Genomic DNA, 16,248 nt, shown 5'->3' on the forward strand with positions numbered 1-16,248 from the left:
GGCCAATTTTTTGTATTTTTTTAGTAGAGACAGGGTTTCACCGTGTTAGCCAGGATGGTCTCGATCTCTTGACCTCGTGATCCGCCCGTCTCGGCCTCCCAAAGTGCTGGATTACAGGCTTGAGCCACCGCTCCTGGCCTCAAGAACTATTTTTAATCTTTGAATATCACCTCCCTGTCTGCCTTATAATTTTTAAAAACAAGATGACAAGAAAATAAAAAATGAGGATGACAGTAGTCTCAGTTACTGTTCCTCTTTTATTTGCTGGATTTTGCACATGTTGAGACTCAGACTGGGCTGGGCGCAGTGGCTCACATTTCTAATTCCAGAGCTTTGGGAAGCTGAGGCAGGAGGATCACTGGAGCCCTGGTGTTGGAGACCAGTCTGGGCAATATGGTGAGACCCTGTCTCTACAAAAAATAAAAAAATTAACTGGGTGTGGTGGAGCACACCTGTCATCTCAGCTACTTGGAAGGCTGAGGTGGGAGGATCACCTGAGCCCAGGAGGTCAGTGATTTTGCCACTGCACTACAGCCTCGGTGAACAGTGAAAAAAAAACACAAAAAAAACAACCCGAACCAAACAGAAAACCCCACAAAAACTCAGACCGCGTTTTGGAACTCAGAGCTCAGAGAAATTGAATGTATTGAGTGTCAGTTGTGTAAGGATGAGGCTGCAATGTGAGTCTACAGACCCAGTGTCCTTCTAGTTTTGAGACTTCCTCTCCAGAAGGAATTCTTTGTCTCATTTCTGCAGACCCTGTGCGCACTCATTCGAGGAGTCCATCAGAAGAATAAGTCTACCTCTGGGTTTGACATTATCAACATGCTGATGGGCTTTGACAAGGCGGAGCTGTGCATGAAGGTGAGGCATAAGCTGCAGATGTGCCTATGGATGGCAGCTTCTGACAGCTGTTCATGGACACTCAACAGACAAATGTACTCAAAGATTTAGACTCAGAAAGACACAGATGATTGAATTTGGCCTTGCATTTGGATATTTTTATTTAACAGATTTGCTTTATCTGAATAAAGGAAAATTTTCTTTTTTTTTTTTTTTTTTTTTTTTTTTGAGGCGGAGTCTCGCTCTGTCGCCCGGACTGGAGTGCTCACTGCAAGCTCCGCCTCCCGGGTTTACGCCATTCTCCTGCCTCAGCCTCCAGAGTAGCTGGGACTACAGGCGCCCGCCACCTCGCCCGGCTAGTTTTTTTTTTGTATTTTTAGTAGAGACGGGGTTTCACCGTGTTAGCCAGGATGGTCTCGATCTCCTGACCCCATGATCCGCCCGTCTTGGCCTCCCAAAGTGCTGGGATTACAGGCTTGAGCCACCGCGCCCGGCCAGATCATACATTCTTAAGAACATTTATGAATTTAAATAAAATATAACAAATTAACATAAAAGGCTAACTTGAATTCTAAACTTTAAGCTTATTTAACACAATTACTTTGATTTTATCAGAATTTTTATTTCTGCTGTTTGACACTATCTTTTTAAAATAACAGCCTTAAAATTCATGTAGGATACATCCACCCTTTTAGATTGTACAGTCTGACCAGGCGCCATGGCTCATGCCTGTAATCCAAGTGCTTTGGGAGGCCAGGGCAGGCGGATCACTTGAGCTCAGTAGTTTGAGGACAGTGTGGGCAACATGGCAAAACCTAGTCTTTACAAAAAATACAGAAATTAGCTGGGTATGGTGGCACGTGCCTGTAAGTCCCAGCTAGTTGGGGGAGGCTGAAGTGGTAGGATTGCTTGAACCTGGGAGGTAGAGGTTGCAGTGAGTCGAGATCATGCCAGTGCCCTCCAGCCTGGGCAACAGAGCAAGACCCTGTCTCAAAAAGAAGAAAATAAATAAAGTGTACAATCCAGTGGATTTTAGTATATTCACAGAATTCTACAATTATCATCACTATTAATTTCAGAACATTTTCATCACCCTAGAAAGAAAACCTGTACCCATTAGCAGTCATTTCCCAATTCTCCACTCTTCTCAACCCTTCGCAAGCATTAATCTGCTTTATGTCTCAATGGGTTTAGCTATTCTGGACACCTCATATAAATGGAGTCGTATCATATGTGGCCTTTTGAGTCTGGCATTTACTTCACATAATGTTTTTGTGGCTCATCCATATTAGAAGATGTATCAGTATTTCATTCCTTTTTATTGTCTAATAATATTCCTTTGGATGGAGATACTATATTTTGTCTATCCATTCCTCAGTTGATAGATATTTGGGTCCTTTCAAGATTTTGGCTATTAGGAATAATGCTGCTATGAACGTTCATGTATAAGTTTCTGTATGGATGTGTGCTCTTATTTATTTGTGAGATGAGGTGTTGCTGTGTTGCCCCAGCTGGTCTTGAACTCCTGGCCTCAAGTCATCCTCCTGCCTCAGCCTTCCAAAGTGCTGAAATTATAGGCATGACCCACTGCACTCAGGCCACACATATGTTTTAAATTCTCTTGGGCATATACCTAGGTGTAGGATTGCTGGGTCACATGGTAACTCTATATTTGACATTTTAGGAACTGTCAAACCATTTTTCCATAGTGGCTGTTCCGTTTTACAATTTCACTAGCAATGTATGAGGGTTCAAGTTTCTCCACATTATGTCAACAGTTGTTTTTGTCTGTCTTTACTTTTTTTTGGAAAAATGCCTTTCATATCCTTTGCCCATTTCTAGATTGGGGTGTCTTTTATTGTTGAGTTATAAGAGTTCTTTTTTTTTTTTTTTTGAGATGGAGTCTCGCTCTGTTGCCCAGGCTGGAGTACAGTGGCCGGATCTCAGCTCACTGCAAACTCCGTCTCCCGGGTTTACACCATTCTCCTGCCTCAGCCTCCCGAGTAGCTGGAACTACAGGCACCCGCCACCTTGCCCGGCTAGTTTTTTTGTATTTTTTAGTAGAGACGAGGTTTCACCGTGTTAGCCAGGATGGTCTCGATCTCCTGACCTCGTGATCCGCCCGTCTCGGCCTCCCAAAGTGCTGGGATTACAGGCTTGAGCCACCGCGCCCGGCCGAGTTATAAGAGTTCTTTACGTATTCTGAATATGTCCCTTATCAGATATATGATTTGCAGTATTGTACACTATATATATATGTATTTTTTTTAAGATGGAGTCTCGCTCGTCACCCATGCTGGAGTGCAGTGGCGCAATCTCAGCTCACTGCAAGCTCTGCCTCCTGGGTTCACGTCATTCTCCTACCTCAGCCTCCCGAGTAGCTGGAACTACAGGTGCCTGCCATCACACCTGGCTAATTTTTTTGTGTTTTTAGTAGAGATGGGGTTTCACCGTGTTAGCCAGGATGGTCTTGATCTCCTGACCTCGTGATCCGCCTGCCTTGGCCTCCCAAAGTGCTGGGATTACAGGCGTGAGCCACTGTGCCCAGCCTGGTCACTATATTGTATAAATGTTGTTTGAACTTTGAAGAACAGTCTTCTGTCACTCATTAAATTTAAAATAAATCTGTATACCAGAGAATCCTTATAATGATTAGGTTACAAAAAAAGTTATTAATATATAATTATGAATATACAAAGGTTTAATACTTAGAGGTATTTTTAAATTCTGGCCTTTTACAGTTCATATATATGTCGTGGTAAAATCCCAGATAGCTCCTCATTCTCATAGTTCTAACTACTGCTTGTATGTTGGTGACTGCTAAGTCTCTGTCTTTAGCCTTAACTTCTTTTCATGATCTCAGAGTTGTATACTCTGCAGGTACTTGCTGAATGTACTCACTGACACATCCCATAAGTACTTCTTGCTTGATATATCCAAAATGGAGCACACTGTTTCTCCTGCATCTCTTCTTCATTCATTCCCTTTCAGAATGGGGACAGCTGTCTTCACAGGCCCCAAGCTGAACTTGGTGATCATCTGGAGATAAAAGATGAGAAGTCCCCTCATCTTTTATCTCCAGATGATCACCAAGTTCAGCTAATTTTACCTCAGTTCATATTCCTCATACTTGTCTTCTTCTGTTCCCACCATCTCTGTTATTCTTTCTCTCACCAGAACTATTGCAGTGATGTCTTCATTCGTTCTTTTTTGTTTTTTTGAGACGGAGTCTCACTCTGTCACCTAGGCTGGAGTCCAGTGGTGTAATCCCGGCTCACTGCAACCTCTCTGTCCCGGGTTCAAGTGATTCTCTTGCTTCAGCCACCTCAGTAGCTGCGATTACAGGCATGCACCACCACACCCAGCTAATTTTTGTATTTGTAGTAGAGACAGGGTTTCACCATGTTGGCCAGGCTGGTCTCGAACTCCTGACCTCAGGTGATCTGCCCACCTTGGCCTCCCAAAGTGCTGGGATTACAGGCGTGAGCCACTGTGCCTGGCCCATTCATTCTTTTGACAAATATTTGTTGGGCCCCTATATGCCAGGTACTGTGGTAGGCACTGAGGATACAAGAGGCAAATAAGACATGGCAACTGTCTCAGGAAATTGATAATTAGTACTTATTAGTCTCCATCGTTTCAAGCTTACCATCTTTAAATCCATCATCCACACTGATACCACAAGTGTGTGGTATTAGTGTGTATATCTTACACTCATCTTTCCTGCTTAAAATCCTTCCTTACTCTCCTGTCACTAACAGGGTGAAGACTAAACTCCCTAGTTAGACTTATAAAACTTTCATAATCTGCACCATATTTACTTCTCCAGTCTTTTTTTTTTTTTTTTTTTTTTTGAGACGGAGTCTCACTCTGTCGCTCAGGCTGGAGTGCAGTGGCGTGATCTCCGCTCACTGCAAGCTCCACCACTTCTTGGGTTCATGCCATTCTCCTGCCTCAGCCTCCCGAGAAGCTCGGACTACAGGCGCCCGCCACCACGCCTGGCTAATTTTTTTTGTATTTTAGTAGAGACGGGCTTTCACTGACCAGTCTTATATCTCACCACTGTGCGTCATTCTTTATACTCCCTTAAAACCAAACTACTTTTATTCCAGCCCCACACCAGGGCCATTTCTTTCCTTATGTGTCTTTGATGATGCTAGTACCTGTCTGGAATTCCTTTCCTCCCCAGTTCCTATTGAATTTTCAAAATATAACTCACTCCCAAGGGGTCCTGGAATAGGTGACTTTAGAGCAAATTCCATTCCTCTATGTATATTTCGGTCATAGTAACCACTGAATTGAAACTGTTGGCTTGTTTTTCTCTCCCATTAGACTAAAAGCACCTTGAGAGCAAGGGTCATGGTCTTCCTATATTCTTTTAAAGCACAATATTCAGCACAGAGTAGATGCTCACATATTTATTGAATTGAACTGAAGCAGCTTACCTTGGCCTTCCAGCACGCTTAAATCCTTATTCTCCATCCATTGTCCTCCCTCATTTAATGTAGAATATTTCTTTTCATCTTCCCTTTATTGTAGTATATAAGCGTTTCATCTTTTGATTAGTTTGGGTCTGTCAGCTGGCTTTTAGTGCAAGTGATAAATTCCAGTTGCATTGCCAAGTGGAGACCACGATGGACACAAGTTAGCTTTGTTGGATAGTGTATATGGCTAGTGATAGCCTGTAATGATACTGTTTCTTTTTCATTTATTCAGTGTGCCTGAATCAAATGTTATGCTTTCTTTACCAAGTAATGAAACTTGCCAGGCATAGTGGTTCACACCTGCAATGCCAACCCTTTGGGAGGCTGAAGCAGGAGGATCACTTGAGCCCAGGAGTTTGAGACTACCCTGGGCAACATGGTGAGACCTTGTCTCTATAAAGAAAAAGAAAAAAAATACCCAGGTGTGGTGGCGCACATCTGTGGTCCTAGCTATTTGGGTGGCTGAGGTGGGAGGATAGCTTGATCCCAGGAATTTGAGGTTGCAGTGTGCTATGAACATGCCTTGCCTCCAGCCTGGCTGAGAGAGTAAAACTCTGTCTCAGAAAAAAAAAAAAAAAAAAAAAAAGAAACATATACAGTTATTTAACCGTTAGGTTTCCCTTTTTTTATTTGCTTCATTGTAATTTAAAGGTTTGTATGGGGATGACAGACTGCATACATTCATTCGTTTAGTAGAACAGTGACTTCCTTACTGTCTTGTGCAATTGTTCTAAAGCATTTTTCTCACTAAAGCTAGATTTTGAAGTGTTCCTATTTTTCTTTCTTAGCAACCCCAGCCTGAGAAAAAGTTCTCCTTTTCTTTATCTAATCTTGTAAGGCCTAGGCCTAAGGAAATGATATGTTTGCTTCATTGTGTGTTATTCACATTACTCCTGTATAACATAATCCAGAGTTAGACAAAGGTGCAGTGTTATCTGGTATGGTTTAATACTTATTGGTTCTCTTTCTCAGAACTTGATGGAGAGTTTGGATTCATTGCTTTGTGCAGAAGGTTCTGAAAGTCTGAAGAGTTTATGTCTGAAACTTCTCCTTTGCTTAGTGACTGTAAGTGACCTATGTTTGTCAAGGGTATTAATTGACAGGAGGGGCAATCCTGTTTGAATACTTGAGCCCACAGATAGAAGAAAAAAGAGAAAAAATATTCTCAACGAGGGTGTTACATCACTCCCTTGTGTCTGGATGTATAGGAAGTTAGCTGCATGGTCTTTTGCTTCCTCTTTGGAGCAACTACTGGCATTTTTAGCCTGCAGCCTATGTGATATTTTACTTTAGAAGTTTCATTTCAGGAGAACTACTATCTTCTGGATTGTCAGACTTGTCCTCATCAGGTCTCATTTGGAAATAGTTCTTGTGATTCTGAGCCTTTTTTTTTTTTTTTTTTTGAGACAGAGTCTTGCTCTGTTGCCCAGGCTGGAATGCAATGGCGTGATCTTGGCTCACTGCAACCTCTGCCTCCTGGGTTCAAGCAATTCTGCCTCAGCCTCCCAAGTAGCTGGAATTACAGGCATGTGCCACCAAGTCCAACCAAATTTGTTTCTTTTCTGTATTTTTAGTAGAGATGGGGTTTCGCCATGTTGGCCAGCCTGATCTCGAACTCCTGACCTTAGGTGATCCATCCGCTCAGACTCCTGACCTTAGGTGATCCACCTGCCTTGGCCTCCCAAAGTGCTGGGATTACAGCTGTGAGCCACTGTGCCTGGCTGATTCTGAGTATTTTTATTTGTTTTGGCTTTTATTTATTTATTTTTTGAGGCGGAGTCTTGCTCTGTCGCCCAGGCCGGAGAGTGCAATGGCGTGATCTCGGCTCACTGCAACCTCTACCTCCCGGGTGTGAGCAATTCTCCTGCCTCAGCCTCCCAAGAAGCTGGGATTACAGGCAGGTACAACCACGCCTTGCTAATTTTTGTATTTTTAGTACAGATGGGGTTTCACCATGTTGGCCAGGCTGGTCTTGAACTCCTGACCTTGTGATCCACCCACTTCAGCCTCCCTAATTGCTGGGATTACAGGCATGAGCCACTGCGCTCAGGTAGCTTTGATTTTATAACTGTAGGCTGCCTGTACTTTCTAGTGGAAGGAGGGTAGGGTGTTGATTATTTACTTTAGGAGGGTCCCTTTCCCTGCCACCTCTTGAAGACTTCTGCATTCATAAACCTCTTCCTGTGCACTTGAGAAATGAAACCCAAGAAACTGTTAAGCAAATGCATGTGTGAGGATATGAGTAAAACAATGAGGAGTTCAAAGACTTAGGAAATTTTAACTTGCTGATTTCCTACCCTTATATCTGTCTATTCAGGCTTTCATGACTTAAGGGGCACTTGTGAAAGGTCTGCTAAGTTATCTAGTAGAAATATTTTAATATTTCTGTTTCTCTTAGATGCTAGGGGAGGAGTTTACATGAGATATCAGAATATGTCAGTACAGACTTTAAAAAGCCTTTTATTACATTCAGGTGACGGATAACATCAGCCAGAACACTATTCTCGAGTATGTAATGATCAACAGCATATTTGAAGCAATTTTACAGGTAGGTCAGTTCCCTTGTTACCTCCTCTCTTTGGGGTAAACCACCTCTTCAGGTTTTCTCTGTGTTCCCAGGAACCAGGAGTTAGCAGTCTCATGCATTTTTGGTTCTTGTTACAGATACTTTCCCATCCCCCAAGCCGTAGGGAGCATGGGTATGATGCTGTCGTCCTCTTGGCTTTGCTGGTGAACTATAGAAAATATGAGGTAACTGGGCTCCTTAGTGGATAGTCGTTATCTTCCTATAATCCTCTTTAATGTGGCCCCTCCTAAAGGACTTTGCTTAATAGAGAAGATATGTTCTTGATAAATGGTATATTGATTAATTTTGATAATCCAGATTCTAAAAATCCTATATTAAATGCATGGAGCAGAGGATCTAGTTGTTTAAAGGAATCCTGTGATGCAACTTCTAATTAAGTGAGTAAGTACTCCCTGATGTAGTGATTCTCATACCCAGCTTATTAGAATCACCTAAGAACTGTTTTTTTTTTTTTTTGAGATGGAGTTTCGCTCTTGTTGCCCAGGCTAGAGTGCAATGGCATGATCTTGGCTCACCACAACCTCCGCCTCTCGGGTTCAAGCAATTCTCCTGCCTCAGTCTCCCAAGTAGCTGGGATTACAGGCATGTGGCACCACGCCTGGCCAATTTTGTATTTTTAGTAGAGATGGGGTTTCTCCATGTTGGTCAGCTGGTCTCAAACTGCCAATGTTAAGTGAGCCGCCCATCTCGGCCTCCCAAAGTGCTGGGATTACAGGCGTGAGCCACTGCGCCTGGCCTAGAACTTTTTTTTTTTTTTTTTTTTGAGACGGAGTCTCGCTCTGTCGCCCAGGCTGGAGTGCAGTGGCCGGATCTCAGCTCACTGCAAGCTCCGCCTCCCGAGTTTACGCCATTCTCCTACCTCAGCCTCCCGAGTAGTTGGGACTACAGGCGCCCGCCACCTCGGGGATTTTTGTATTTTTTAGTAGAGATGGGGTTTCACTGTGTTAGCCAGGATGGTCTCGATCTCCTGACCTCGTGATCCGCCCGTCTCGGCCTCCCAGAGTGCTGGGATTATAGGCTTGAGCCACCGCGCCCGGCCTGGCCTAGAACTTTTTAAAAAGAAAATATTGTGGCCAGATGCAGTGGTTCACGCCTGTAATCCCAGCACTTTGGGAGGCCGAGGCAGGCAGATCACAAGGTCAGGAGATCGAGACCATCCTGGCTAACACGGTGAAACCTTGTCTCTACTAAAAATACAGAAAAATTAGCTAGGCGTGGTGGTGGGCGCCTGTAGTCCCAGGTACTTGGGAGGTTGAGGCAGGAGAATGGCATGAACCTGGGAGTTGGAGCTTGTAGTGAGCCCAGATCGCACCACTGCACTCCAGCCTAGGTGACAGAGTGAGATGTTGTCTCAAAAAAAGAAAAGGAAAAAAAAAAAAAAAAAAGAAAAAATTTCTGAATCTTATTCTGGACACAGAAAATAATTCTTTTGGGGGGGGGGGGGAACAGGAACCTGGGAATTTTTTTTTTTTTTTTTAAGTTCCCCTGGTGAGTATGATGATTAGCCCAGGATTGAGAACCACTGACCTAGTGCATCTGTTTAGAAAGATTTAATTTTTGTATACTCATGTGTCTTTTAACAAGGATACATTCTGAGAAATGTGCCATTAGGCAGTTTTGTTGTCATGTGAATATGAGAGAGCATCTTTATACAAATTTAGATGGTATTGCCTATTACATACCTACGCCACATGGTATAGCCTATTTCTCCTAGGCTACAAACCTGGATTGCATATGACTATACATATGACAGTATTGAATACTGTAGGCAGTTATAACACAATAGTAATTATTTATGTATTTAAGCATATCTAGGCTGGGCATGGTAATTCACACCTATAATCCTAGTGCTTTGGGAGGCTGAGATGGGAGGATCGCTTGAGGCCAGGAATTTGAGACCAGTCTTACTCAAATAGTAAGACACTGTCTCTACAAAAAAAATTTTTTTTTAATTAGCTGGTTGTGGTAGTATGCGTCTGTAGTCTCAGCTACTTGAGACGCTGAAGCAGAAGAATTGCTTGAGCCCAGGAGTTTGAGGCTACAGTGAGCCATGATTACACCACTGCACTCCAGTCTGGGTAACAGAGTGAGACCCTGTCTTTAAAAAACAAAAAAATTTAAGGCTGGGTACGGTAGCTCATGCCTGTAATCCCAGCACTTTGGGAGGCTAAGGCTGGTGGATTGCTTGAGCCCAGGAGTTCAAGACTGGCCTGGCCAACATGGCAAAACCCCGTCTATATTTTTAAAAATGCAAAAATTAGCCAGGCATGGTGGCACATACCTGAAGTCTCAGCTACTCAGGAGGCTGAGGTGGGAGGGTGGCTTGAGCCAGGGAGGTGGAGGTTACAGTGAGCTGAGGTCACGCCCCTGCACTCCAGCCGGGTGACAAAGCCAGATCCTGTCTCAAAAATACACACACACACACACACACACACACAAAACCTAAACCCAGAAAAGGTATGGTATAAAAGATATAAAGTAGTTGTTGATCTTCATGAAACATGAAAAAAACTATAAATCATACACCTGAATAGGGCACTTACTACGAATGGAGCTTGCAGGACTGGAAATTGCTCTGGCTGAGTCAGTGAGTGAGTGGTGAGTGAATGTGAAGGCCTAGGACATTACTGTAGACTACTATAGGCTTTTTTTTTTGAGACAGAGTCTTGGTCTGTTGCCTAGGCTGTAGTGCAGTGGCGCGATCTCAGCTCACTGCAGTGTCCGCCTCCCAGGTTCAAGTGATTGTCCTGCCTCAGCCTCCTAAGTAGCTGGGATTACAGGCACCTGCCACAATGTTCAGCTAATTTTTGTATTTTTAGTAGAGACAGGGTTTTACCGTGTTGGCCAGGCTGGTCTTGAACTGACCTCAAGTGATCCACCCCACCGGCCTCCCAAAATGCTAGGATTACAGGTGTGAGCTACTGTGCCTGGCCAACTATTGACTTTATAAACATTGTACACTTAGGCTACGTTAAATTTATTACATTTTTTCTTTCTTCCATAATAAATTAACTTACTGTAACTGTTTTACTTTATAAACTTTAAAAAAATTTTAAAGCTTTTTAACTCTCTTGTAATAACATTTAGCTTAAAATAGTAACACATTGTACTATATTTTGTCGTGTTTGAGATGACATGTTTGACATATTTGAGACCAGGCTGGTCTCAAACTCCTGACCTCACAGGGTCCAGATGATCAATATCTTTCACCTCCACATTTGGAAGGTCTTTAGGGAAATAACACACATGAAGCTGTTATCTCCTATGATAATAATGCCTTCCTTTGGAATACCTGCTCAAGGACCCACCTTCAGCTGTTTTACAGTTAACTTTTTTTTTTTTTTAAATAAGTAGAAGGAGTACACTAGAAAATAACAATAAAAAGTATAGTATAGGCTGGACATGGTGGCTTATGTCTGTAATCCCACCACTTGGGGAGGCTGAGGCGGGTGGATCATATGAGGTCAGGAGTTTGAGAAACCCGATCTCTACTAAAAATACAAAAATTAGCTGGGCATGGTGATGTGCACCTGTAATCCCAGCTACTTGGGAGGCTGATGCACGAGAGTCACTTGAACCCAGGAGGTGGAGGTTGCAGTGAGCTGAGATCACACCACCACACTCCAGCATGGGTGAAAGAGCAAAACTCCATCTCAAAAGAAAAAAAAAGTATAGTAAATACATAAACCAGTAACATAGTCGATCATTGTCATTATCAAGTAGTAGGTACTATGCATGACTGTATGTGCGTGTGCCACCATGCCCAGCTAACTTTTTGTATTTTTGATAGAGATGGAGTTCACCATATTGCCTAGGCTGGTCTCGAACTCCTGACCTCAAGTGATCTGCCCACTTCAGCCTCCCAAAGGGCTGGGATTACAGGAGTGAGCCACTGTACCTGGCTGATAACTGTATGTGCCATACTTTTATATGACTGGCAGTGCACAGTAGGTTTCTTTACACCATTATCACCACAAATGCAGTAATGAATGCGTTGCACTATGTGATAAAGGCTAAAAATATCACTAGGTTATAGGGATTTTTCAGTTCCATTATAGTCTCATGAGACCACCATAGTATATGCAGTCCATTATGGATCAAAATGTCCTTATGCAGCACATAACTGTATATCACATCTCCTTATGCAGTCTGCTTATGTAAGTATCACTGTTGGCATAGAAACTCCTTCTGATTTTAATGAAAAATTGAAGACAGTGCCTTATTCATATGAGTTCTGGAGTTCTTTTTGCCCCTGAATTAATCAGGGTGCAGATTTATAGGTTTTTGAGAGAAGAGCAGAACCCAGAGATTTATACTTGGATTGGCACATATACTTGATTCCCTTAAAAAGGCAGAATACACAGAAAAGGAAGGGGACCACTCAAGGAAGACTGAGGGCTTCATTGGAGATTGCTTTTGAGGAGTAGGAAGCATTTGGCACTGAGTCCTGGGCACTAGGAGTACTTTACTGAACCCAAAAGTCAGGAGCTGCACTGAGGCAACCTGACTTTCTTCACTTAATAAATAGCGATACTGTGAGAACTGGGCCAGCTGGAGAGAGAATTTTCTTTTTTGAGCTTCTGGATCTTCACCTAGTGATTTTTGATATGATTTCTAGTTAGGCTTTATTTGGCCAGGTTGAAAGTGATGGGTAACAAAATCTGGAGCTTATTCTTATAAGAAGAGATAATGGAAGAAAGGGAGGCTTTGAGAAAGGAATACTTAAAGAGGGACTAGAATATGCAGAGCAATGTTAATGTGTTATAAATTCCAGTTTCTGATTGCTTTCATTGTCCTGGAGGAACTGATGAATGGTAGGTAGACCTCCTAATAAATATGAAATTTATTCCCAGCACCCGTTTTACTGATGATCTGGAGGGGCTGGCATGGTAGCCATTTTGATCTCTGTCATGTGTAATAGCCTCTGGGGCCTCATTACAACAGCAAGAAAAATAGCTGTGGAAAAATGCTGAGGATAGTTAAAGAGAGGTGAGGGTTATATGTGATGGGAACACACTATCATCAGTAATGAATATTTTCGGACCATTCTGCTGAATGCAGGCCACTCTGAGGCAATGGCTTGGCTTCGCTGATTGTGATCTGAATCCCGGCTCAACTCAGTAGGGCTCTCTGAAATGTCAGCCTGAACTATTGGACATGGCCAAGGAACTGGAGAGAATCATATTTCTGGAATGAAGTGTGCATCTCTAGTCTTTCAGAAGCCCCCAGAAGAATTAATATAGTGGGCAACGGCGAGCTGGTGGGCCTAATTTATCTGGGCTTTGCAGCTTTTGGTATAAATCATTCACCAGAAACCATTAAGGAAGCCTGATGATCATGGAGTAGGAAGGTTTTTGACAGGAACATGAAGAATTCCGGGTAAACATAGCAAAACAAAAGCTGATGAAATTCTGTGCAAACTAGCATGAGAGAGTGTGCTGGGGAGAATAGCATTCTAGCCACCAGCACAATCAATCTCATGACCAATGGGGTAAGTTGTAACCTTTCTGGAAAGGTACCAAGGCACAGCGAGGCTGGGTACCCAACTAAGCACAGAAAAAGTGAAGAAGTTGTTGGACTTAAGGAATAAAAGTGATGGAAAAGATACCATGTAGTAAATGTGTAGTTCTTCCTCACTTCAAGTAATGTGTTCCACTTTAATCATTTCATCTAAAAAGACAAAAGAGCCCCCAAAAAAGGTCTAGGGAAGAGCAATGGAAAACAGTAAGTGTACCTGCAATCAAATAAAGGCAGGACCCTATTAGAGTGATACTGTGAAGACTCACAGAGTTTGTAATTCTGTCTTATAGATGAAAAGTAGATTTCCTCCAGTTTTAAAAAGTGATCAGTACAACAGGGGTATAGTTTAAATAATCGGCCTCTGGTAAAATAGAAATTTTCACAACATTAAGATCCTAGCTTTCTAGACTGGCCAAGTCTCCTGAGATGAAGTGACTCAGATCCCAACTGTTTCCTTGAGCATGACATTTCTCAGGAATTACCATATTGTTTATTATGTCTCATTGCAAGTTATTCCTTTTCTTCCCACACTGCCCTTTTTCTTAAAGAGCTTTCCTTTGAATGTGATAATAATGTAAAAGGAGAAAAAATACAGCTACCTGTACCAAATATTAAGCCTTTAGCGTGTGCCAGCTATTGTGCTAAGGATTTGATGTGTCTTACTTCATTTAAGCCTTATAGCAGCCCCAGGAGAAGAAAATACAGGTAGCCATCTCTAATCTGAAAATCTGAAATTCAGAATGCCCCAAATGTGAAACTTTTTGAATACCAACATGACACTCAAAGGAAACGTTCATTGGAGCATTTCAGATTTTTGGATTAGGGATGCTTACCAGGTAAGTATAATGCACATATTCCAACATGTTAAAAAAATCCAAAATCCTAAGTACTTCTATCCCAAATGTTTGTTTGATTGATTGATCAAGACAGGGTCTCACTCTGTCACCCAGGCTGGAGTGCAAGGATGTGATCACAGCTCACTGCAGCCTTGACCTCCTGGACTCAAGTGATTCTCACACTTCATCCTTCTGAGTAGCTGGGACTACAGGCATGTGCCACTATGCCCGGCTAACTTTTTAAATTTTTTGTAGGATAGAGTTTTGCCATGTTGCCCAAGCTGGTCTTGAACTCCTGGCCTCAAGTGATCCTCCCACCTTGGCCTCCCAAAGTGTTAGGATTACAGGCATGAGCCACCGTGTCTAGCCCTAAAGCATTTTAGATGAGATACTCAACCTGTATCCTCATTTTACAGATGAGGAAATAGAAACTTAGCTTTATGTGCCTTTATTAATGTGTCACAATTAATAAGCAGAAGAACTAGAATGCAAATGTTTGCTTGAAAATCAGATGACCCCAATTAAAACCTAAAACAGGCTGGGTGCAGTGGCTCACGCCTGTAATCCCAGCACTTTGGGAGGCTGAGGCAGGTGGATCACCTGAGGTCAGGAGTTTGAGACCAGCCTGACCAACATGGAGAAACCCTGTCTCTACTAAAAATACAAACTTAGCCGGGTGTGGTGGTGCATCCCTGTAGTCCCAGCTACTAGGGAGGCTAAGGCAGGAGAATCACTTGAACCTGGGAGGCGGAGGTTGTGATGAGCCAAGATCGTGCCATTGCATTCCAGCCTGGGCAACAAGAGTGAAACTCCGTCTCAAAACAAAAACAAAAAAAACCAAAAAACTAAAACCTAAAGCAGTCTTCTTTTGGGAAGATGAGTGATTAGAACTTTCAAAAATTATGCCAAGGAATAGTGGTCTGCTCTTTTTAGTATTACTGTCATCATGGCAGCATATCTAAGTCAGCCTCTTTTCTTGATTTTCTTTTCCGAGGACCCACTTGCATGGGAACTTCCCTGAGGTCTGTAGAATCAGCAGAATTTGACTGTTGGTTATAGGAAGAAGTGTTGAGAGCCTTCCTTCTGTCAGATCAAGTAACAAATGGAGTGGGTTTTACACCTTAAGTTGTGTTGCAGTAAACCTTATAAACATTTGGGCTGTTAAGAAAGCAAAGCTGTCTCTTTCTCTGTTCCCAGTTGACATGCGAAAGATGCCCTCAGAAGCTCAGTTGAATAGGTCTGTGTGGGGAATGAGCCTTTCAGTTGAGTTTTCAAGTTTCTCAGTAATGGGTTTTTTTTTTTTTTTTTTTTTTTTGAGGTGGAGTCTCGCTCTGTTGCCCAGACTGGAGCGCAGTGGCCGGATCTCAGCTCACTGCAAGCTCCGCCGCCCGGGTTTACGCCATTCTCCTGCCTCAGTCTCCCGAGTAGCTGGGACTACAGGCGCCCGCCACCGCGCCTGGCTAGTTTTTTGTATTTTTTAGTAGAGACGGGGTTTCACCATGTTAGCCAGGATGGTCTCGATCTCCTGACCTCGTGATCTGCCCATCTCGGCCTCCCAAAGTGCTGGGATTACAGGCTTGAGCCACCGCACCCGGCAGTGATGAATTTTTTTTGGTAGCTGTAGAAACTGCCAGTCTGAGAACTATTGTTCCTTGCTTCTCTTCGATTAGAATTGGTGCCTGATCTATATGAAATCTTTCCTCATGTCCTATATGTGTAAGGAAAAGTCATTGGTTCTCATCCCCTTTGTAGGAGATGATCCAATGGCTTTATGAGTTTAAATATATGACCATATTCTTATGCTGCCCAACTGAGATTGGGTCTGGAAAAACCTGAGAACTCTTCCAGTGCTCTAAGTGATGGGACAATCATTAAATCCAGTGTCCTGACCAGATTGTTGTTTGGGTATTTACATCCTTTTTTTCAGTTCTTCCTGCAGTGTTATTTCGGTATCAGATCTCCACAAACGGCCTCTCTG

At 42.8% G+C, this 16,248-nt stretch overlaps 1 protein-coding gene across 2 annotated transcripts in view; it reads left to right on the forward strand.

The window, feature by feature from the left end:
- The window catches only part of ARMH3 (armadillo like helical domain containing 3), a 223,820-nt gene that overhangs the window by 29,224 nt on the left and 178,348 nt on the right, over positions 1-16,248 (forward strand). For both annotated transcript variants that reach the window (XM_023206477.1, XM_023206479.1), the window contains exons 5-8: positions 757-864; positions 6,300-6,392; positions 7,801-7,875; positions 7,992-8,078. In XM_023206477.1, the coding sequence (XP_023062245.1) occupies positions 757-864; positions 6,300-6,392; positions 7,801-7,875; positions 7,992-8,078 (363 nt within the window). The remainder of the gene's footprint in view (positions 1-756; positions 865-6,299; positions 6,393-7,800; positions 7,876-7,991; positions 8,079-16,248) is intronic.

Source organism: Piliocolobus tephrosceles, chromosome 9 (assembly GCF_002776525.5).
Source record: "Piliocolobus tephrosceles isolate RC106 chromosome 9, ASM277652v3, whole genome shotgun sequence".
In the NCBI taxonomy this organism is placed as follows: Eukaryota; Metazoa; Chordata; class Mammalia; order Primates; family Cercopithecidae; genus Piliocolobus; species Piliocolobus tephrosceles.